This window comes from Sinocyclocheilus rhinocerous, unplaced genomic scaffold (assembly GCF_001515625.1).
Source record: "Sinocyclocheilus rhinocerous isolate Xijiao unplaced genomic scaffold, SAMN03320098_v1.1 scaffold3700, whole genome shotgun sequence".
NCBI lineage: Eukaryota > Metazoa > Chordata > Actinopteri > Cypriniformes > Cyprinidae > Sinocyclocheilus > Sinocyclocheilus rhinocerous.
This window is the reverse complement of record NW_015641061.1, coordinates 13,512-21,778: the sequence shown is the minus strand read 5'-3', so window position 1 is coordinate 21,778 and position 8,267 is coordinate 13,512. Positions and strand designations below refer to the sequence as shown.

Here is an 8,267-nt window from a genome sequence, read left to right as displayed (position 1 = left end):
AAAAAACTCAGAAGAATGTTGGTATGGAAAATAGTATGAAAGTCAATGGCTACCATCAACTGTTTGATTAACAACATTCTTCAGAGTATCTTATTTTTTGTTCAGCGGAGTTTTCATTTTTGTGTGAACTATCCCTTTAACTAAAACTATGACACCATAAAACACATATTCATTACTGGAAATCATTTTTTTTTTTTTATGAAATAAACTTAAAACTTATAAAAAATATATTTAAAAAAACTTCAAAATATTTAATTAAAGTAAGTTTCCCAGGCAACATTTCTCATATTTGTTTCAAGTTGAAGTACTAAAATGAAATAAAAATAAATACAAACCTGTTATTTTAGTATCATAGAGCCACTATTGTAGATTTTACTAACATTTAAAGGCCAAACACTGAAGGTTCTTCTTCTGATCTTAAGTCCGTAGAACTGCTTGCATGAAAGTTTGTGAAATTTGGCACACAGATAGAGGACTGTCACAACATTATCCATAGCAAGTTTAGAGTCTCTAACTCAAACACTCTAGCGCCACCAACAGCTCAAATTTTCACTCATGTTTTAAGCTTATAACTTTTAAACCGTAAATTTTAGAAGCAAAAGTCTTTTTCCCTATGATTCCTCATTATGAGTTGGTTGCACCCTTTGAAATCATTAAATCTTTTGGAAAACCTACTTTTTCGAATCTTCCCAGACAGTTCTTCCTATTTTCACCCAAATTGGCTCAGATCATTTTCAGATCGTGCTGACAATGTGTCATGTGATATGTGTCTTCAGCACTATTCCCTTAAAGGGGTCATATGATGCTGCTAAAAAGAACATTATTTCTGTACGTTATTGTTTCTCCTCTATGCCCCGCCTTTCTGAAACGCGTCGATTTTTACAAAGCTCATCGGTCTGAAAAGCGAGGTGTGCTGTGATTGGCCAGCTATCCAGTGCGTTGTGATTGGCTGGATACCTCAAGCGTGTGACGGAAATGTTACGCCGGAGGGCTTGCGACAACCACATGTGACGACTCCGGGCTGGACTCCGCTTCGTCCACGGTGAAAGCCGATCCGGCGATCCACAGCGAAGTTGATGTATTTCCTCAGCGACCAGCACGGATCAGCTCCAGGCATGACGAAGCAGATATCGTCCTCTTTTGGAAGACCAAACAAAGTAGTTTTGCTTTCACAACGAATCACACAGCGTCTTCACGACATGGCGGCGGCGGCGGCAACAATACTACAGCGAGAATAAAAGTTACGCCTTCTTTCTTTGCGTGAACATTTGGGCGGCGTTATGCAAATCTTCCCACATCGTGACGTAGATATGTGGGGGCGTGTTCGAACGAGGCGTTTTAGGTAGGTGTGGCTGACTCTTAACTTTTATAAAGAATATCTCTTTGGATTTGAGACTTTAGTCTTTGCAACTTTACAGATCTTCTTTATGCACCAAGAGCTTGTAACACTTCAAAGAGAAAGGAAAAATTGAAATCGCATCATATGACCCCTTTAAGCACCCTGTGATGTTTAGAGCTGACGCCACCTAGTGGTCACAAGATGTATCAAAATGTACAAATATGCTTACAGCTTCTGTCTGATGGCTTTGAGGCTTTTCCTATTCCTGAAGCCCTACAGAATTCAATGCTTTTTGACAGTCAACAATTTATCTGTTCTGACATACGCATTTTCTGAGCGCGCACACTGAAAAGCCTGTCAAACAGCTCCTGATTACTGGACTGAATTATCTTTCACATCTGATTGTGCTAATACTGTCAAAAACACAAAAGGTTTACATATAAACACAGTTGGTTATGTCTAAAGTGAAAGTAAACAGTTGAGAGTGAAACAGACGCGTGCCTGTATATTAGATGCGTGCAGCTCTTAAAGTGACAGCAGACTAATAGTACTAAACATGCTGCCGCTTGTCATTAAAGGGATAGTTCACCCCAAAATTAACATTCTGTCATTATTTACTCACTATCATGTTGTCCCAAACCTCTTTTAATTTCTTTCTTGTGCTGAATACAAAAGAAGATATTTTGAAGAATGTGGGCAACCAAACAGTAGCTGGTCCACATTGACTTTGATAGTACGAAAAAAACAATATGAAGTCACTGGGGACCAGCAACTGTTTGGTTACCCACATCCTTCAAAATAACATTTATGTTCAACAACAGAAAGAAACTCATTCAGGTTTAAAACAGCTTGAGAGTGAGTACATGATGACAGAATTTTCATTTTTGGGTGAACTATCCCTTTAATGTTAATAAAACATGACAAAGAATTGTGATTTTCCTGAAAAAAAAGAATGATATGACATTTTTGCCATATCGCCCACTCCTAGTCTGATGATGCTCCCTGCCATGTTTGCTCTTCATTGTGCCTCTGTTGTGCTTTGGCCCCGTAATTGCTGCTTGCATTTATATTCAGGGGACCAAGCATGGAATATGGCACCTATTGTATCTGTTAGTTTTCTTCTTCTTCTCCTCTTCCTTCCGCTCTTCAGTCTATGGCAGCCCATAGAACCACTTACGGGAAAATTATGAAATTTGGCACACAGATAGAGGACAGTCTCATCGTTAGCCACAGCAAATCTGGAGTCTCTATCACAAACTCTCTAGCGCCACCAACAGGCCAAATTTGCACTCATGTTTCTGCTAATAACTTTTGAACCATAAGGTCAAAAAGCTAAATTCTTTCCCCCTCTGATTCCTTGTCTCATGCAGAGTCCTGAACCAAACCAAGATTTAAACTTCTATGGGTCAAGATGTTTCGCAATTTTGGGAAAAATCTACTTTTTCGAACTCATCTTAGACAGTTTGTCCAATTGGGTCAGATCATCTTCAGAGCATTCTGGTAAAAAGTTCTGAAAAGCTTTTTGAAATACCAAACCGTTTTCATAAAGCATGTTAACGAATTAGATGCAAAAATGGACATAAGGCTCTATCTCCGCAACGCTTTAGCAGTTTCTGACCAAACTTGGTATGTGTTATAACAAGCATGACCTGAGGGCACGTGAGCAGTTTCAGCACAGCACCACCTACTGGTCAAAAGATATACAAAATAGACATTTCTGCTTATAACTTCTGACCAGTTTGGCCAAAAATAAAACCATTGATCTCATTAAATTTGGAATGGCATACCAAATAGAACAATACTTATTTTTTTTATGTCTGCCTTTTTGGGTGTCAGCTATTTTGAGTTTTGTAGTAAAATGCTGTGTGTTTTTAACAGGAGTCTCCACCCCTGCTCCTGGAGAGCTACCACACTGCAGAGTTCAGCTTCAACCCTAATCAAACACACCTAGACCAGCTAATCTAGGGCTGTGTCCGAAATCGCCCCCTATACCCTTAAATAGGGCACTATTTGAGGGGACAGCCATTTTTATTGGTGTCCGAAACCATAGTGGACGTTCTCGAGTGCACTCATTCAATCCCACAATGCACCGCAAAAACGAGTGTACAACTGGTGCACGCTCAACGGCTAGAGAATACCCATAATGCACTGTGAGAGTCACGCACCGAATGAATTCCCGCATCTCGCCAGAAGATGGCACTCGCAGCAGAATAATCAATCCGTTCATATTACGAAGTGCTCATCCATGGCGTACAGCATAATACAACACAGGTATAAATTCATTGTAAATTGATTATTAAATAGTTTAATTAGGGTTTGTACATATTTTCCGATGAAAATTTTCCATATTTTTCACTGAATTAGTGACCTAATGTAGGGAATAGTGAATGAGAGTATAGGGGGTGATTTCGGACATAGTCTAGGGCTGTGTCCGAAATCGCCCCCTATACCCTCATTCACTATTCCCTACATTAGGTCACTAATTCAGTTCACTAGAAGGAGTGAATGAAAACGAGTAGTGAATTCGGACACTGAGTGCACCGGAAGGAATGCTGCTTTTGCATAATTTCTCTAGCCGTTGAGCGTGCACCAGTTGTACACTCGTTTTTGCAGTGTATTGTGGGATTGAAAGAGTGCACTCGAGAACGTCCACTATGGTTTCGGACACCACTAAAAATGGCTGTTCCCTCAAATAGTGCCCTATTTAAGGGTATAGGGGGCGATTTCGGACACAGCCTAGGTGTTCACGGCTGCTTAATTACAGACAGGTGTGTTGAAGCAGGGCTGGAACTGAAGTCTGCAGGAAGGTAGCTCTCCAGGAGCAGGGGTGGAGAACCCTGGTCTTGGCCCCTTAATTGCTACTTGCAGCTATATTTTAAAATAGATTCTTAATTAATTTAATAGAAACAAAAATATACAAATAAAAATTAATTCAACATATTAGTAAAAGCTGTAATAGTATCTCAAAGATAGTAAAATAACTTACTAGAGTGCAGCACGTACAGTACGTCTCATTGCTTACAGTCATGTGGTCCCGTCATGTGGCAGGATGAGCATCCAGACCATCCGTAACGTGTTCAGCGTGGACACCGTCTACCGTCTGTCTGACGATCAGATGGTCAATCACTTCCCCAACCACTACGAGCTGACCAGGAAGGACCTGATGATCAAGAACATGAAGCGCTACAGGAAGGAACTGGCGAAGGAGGCCAGTCCTTTAGAGGAGAAGGACGAAAACGGGAAGTACCTCTACCTAGGTAGAGCTAGTAGCTCTAAAGCTCTGAATGTGCCATCACTGACTTTCTGACTCCGGGACAGAGTTTGTGCCGGTGATGTTCATGCTGCCAGCTGACTATAACCTGTTCGTGGAGGAGTTTCGCAAGAGTCCGTCCAGCACGTGGATCATGAAGCCGTGTGGGAAGGCGCAGGGCAAAGGCATCTTCCTCATCAACAAGCTCTCTCAGATCAAGAAGTGGTCTCGCGACAGCCGCACCTCCACGTGAGCTGATCTCCTGAGCTTTGATCCGCTGTGATCAGATGTGGTCTTCTGTCTGAGATGCTGTGCTTTAACAGGTTTGTGACGGTCAACAGCGGGAAGGAGGCCTATGTCATCTCCCTGTACATCGATAACCCACTGCTGATCGGAGGGAAGAAGTTCGACCTGCGGCTCTATGTGCTGGTCACCAGCTACAGGCCGCTGAAGTGCTACATGTGAGTATTTCCATCACCGCACGCAGTAAGGTACTTTTTACGTATTTAGATGAATTTTAGTATTTTCAGACCTGAGAAATGTGCATGAATTGTGTAAATCTGAGGGAGAACAATTCATTTGGTGGAGTGAGTGGACTGTTTGAATGTTGAAATTGCAAAATGGTCTTAATTATGTTTTTAGATACATGAATGAGAAAAAAAATTGAGTTATTACAAGAGTTTAGGAGCTTAATGAGCCAGCACACACCTAAAGTGCACAAAGAGAATAACGTCTAAATGCCTGTCTTGCCGAGTTATAACATAAATGCAGTAGCTTATGTCTTATGTGGACATAAAGAGTTGGGAAAGAAATCGCACATGTATTGGTATATTAGATCTGTGCATTAGGTCTTAAATTGACAGCAGCCAATCAAAAGAAAAAAAAAAAGTAGTGGAAAAAAATCAGTAGTGAAATCCTGGTGGGAGTGAATAATGATAATTCACCGCTCTTTGGATTACTTCATTCGCCACCCACCGCATCTCTTGATCTGCACTAAACGGTTTTGAACAGTCAAATACACCCCGAGCACCAGTGAGCTGGACAACATGTTTGTGCACCTCACCAACGTGGCCATCCAGAAGCATGGCGTAAGTTAGTGTGCATTAAACCTACACTATATGGACCGAAGTATTGGGACACCTGACCATTACACCAACAAGAGTGTGTGGAGCTGAGAACTGACTGCTGATGGAAGTGGTTTTCTTTGTGAAGTAATTATCAAAATCAGTAGTGGGAGGTGGCGGAGGGGGACAGAGGAGAGAGTTGAATGCTTTGAAGAGTTTGCATGTGTCTGACGCGCTGTTGATCTTGTTATGGATAAAGGAAGCTTTGGCAGTGTGAACCTTGGTGGAAAACGAGGATAGCAGTGATACCTACTGAGATGAGCTGAATCTTTTGATTTGCACCATTTTCTCTCCGTTGCCCTGAGTTTATGTTGAAAGTGGTGGAGAGAGGAAAGGAAGTAGAATCACTTAAATGCATTGTGTTCAACCAAGTGTCTTCCTTTCTCTCACAGAACAACCAGCTGGACAATAACCAGTCTGGATTGAAAAGTGGCCATTCACATGAAACCGCCTTGCTGTCAGTCACTGAAGCGCTATGGAGTGCGAGAGCGGAGTCCAAATCTTCAGTTCTCATTCTGCTAGATCTATCTGTTAATCATCAAATCCTTCTGTCCACCTTCTCATCGCTGGGCATCACCGGAACTGCACTTCTCTGGTTTGAGTCTTACCTCACAGGTAGGTCCTTCAAGGTGGCTTGGGGGCCTCGCAAAGACTCGATTCTCAAATTAAACTCATTAACCTCAATAAATTGTTTAACCCTTTTCATCAATCGTTTATTTACACGTTCATGTTGTCGAATTATTCGAAGAAGTTCCTTAGCCATCAGAATCATGTCCTGCGTTTCTTGTCTTGGTGTCTCCGCTTCTCTTCTTCTCCATTTCTGCTTTCTTCTTCGCAGCCCGAAGCTGTCCTCTCTGCATTGATTCTAAAAGAAAATCAGTAATAGGAATTTCCAGTTTAATCCTCTGATTCAGTTGTCTCATATGTGGAGTTTGACCGGGAAATTGAATAATTCCTATTTCACTTTGCTAATTTAAACATGAAGAGGACTTATCTGTCTGGCAGCCAGAAGCAGAAAAAAAGCAAGAAGAGGAGGAAAGGAGGAAACATGACTGCGGTGAATGATGGAGATAAGATTGACTTAAGGATAATTATATGACAAACAAATGTTATCGTTGTTAATCCAATCTTATTTTTGTTTAATTATTTGCAAGATGAATTACTAGTAATAGTCCAATTACTAATAGAGTTAACTGGGAAACAGGTTAGCTAGGGTTGCACTTAGCAGCAGCATATTATGTAGTGTTTTTGCAGGTATTAATATAAGCTGCAAATGAATAGGTGCTACCAAGAAAGACGCGCACATCACCAGTGTCACCGCTTGGCAAGTTTCGGTACCAGGGATGCAAACTTGTCACCCTTTGGTGAAATTCGCCGTTTTGAATTTGTGATTCGTGTAGATCCGCTGAGTTTTTAAAATTGTTTTTTGACTTTTACTTTAAGTCAGAATCCGCTTTGATCTAATTTTTGTTTTTGCAAGTTTACGTAGTTCTACACGCTCACAGATCTTCCTATTATCATAAGACAAAAAGAAAGCATACACGATGTAAATAAGATATTCACTGTGTAGTTAGTTATTGTTTATATAATAATCATGTGAGTAAGCTTGGACCGTTGAGCCATAATGGAAGCGCCCTTTGCTCGGTGTCTCTTACTACATTCACAGTTTGAAGAAAAGTGTAAGAGGACCAACCGTCCATGTATACTGTTTCAGGAATGACAAACGCGAGTGTAAAAAATTACGCAAGTGAATCCACCAAATTGATCCGCGATTGACGGTGAACTGTAGCAGTGAACATAACAAACTATCTGACAAGTCAATGTCAAAACAGCTGTGCTTTAAGTGATGCAGAGTAAATTCAGAGAAACAAAACTACAGCAGCAACAGTCACTGAAGCGCTATGGAGTGCGAGAGCGGAGTCCAAATCTTCAGTTCTCATTCTGCTAGATCTATCTGTTAATCATCAAATCCTTCTGTCCACCTTCTCATCGCTGGGCATCACCGGAACTGCACTTCTCTGGTTTGAGTCTTACCTCACAGGTAGGTCCTTCAAGGTGGCTTGGGGAGGAGAGGTATCCAGAGCACATCAAAACTGGTCACTGGGGTTTCTCAGGGATCAGTTCTTGGTCCTCTCCTCTTCTCTATATACACTACATCACTGGGACCCATCATACAGGCACATGTTTTTTTCTACCACTGCTATGCTGATGACACGCAGCTCTACCTCTCATTTCAACCAGACGATCCAACGGTAGCTGCTCAGATCTCAGACTGCCTGACAGAAATCTCAACATGGATGAAAGAGCATCACCTGCAGTTCAACCTAGCAAGGACTGAGTTTCTCATCTTTTTAGCCTCCCCATCAGTCCAGCACCAGTTTACCATCCAGCTGGGCTCATCAGCGATAATCCCATCGAGTTCGGCCAGGAATCTTGGGCAGAGGCGTAGCAATAGGGCAGGCAAGGCAGGCAATTGCCTGGAGCCCGCATTTTGAGGGGGCCCCCGACAGCTGACCATTTGAACAATCGGAAATGTCATTATTAATATAACCTG

At 41.6% G+C, this 8,267-nt stretch overlaps 1 protein-coding gene across 1 annotated transcript; it reads left to right on the top strand.

Annotated features, from left to right (window-relative positions):
- The first annotated feature begins 4,388 nt into the window (after positions 1-4,388).
- On the top strand, positions 4,389-5,066 carry LOC107754556 (probable tubulin polyglutamylase TTLL1). Its single transcript, XM_016571031.1, has 3 exons — positions 4,389-4,596; positions 4,658-4,838; positions 4,913-5,066. Exons 1-3 carry the CDS (start codon positions 4,389-4,391, stop codon positions 5,052-5,054), a joined length of 531 nt encoding a protein of 176 aa, XP_016426517.1. The 3' UTR covers positions 5,055-5,066.
- Positions 5,067-8,267: the final 3,201 nt, after the last annotated feature.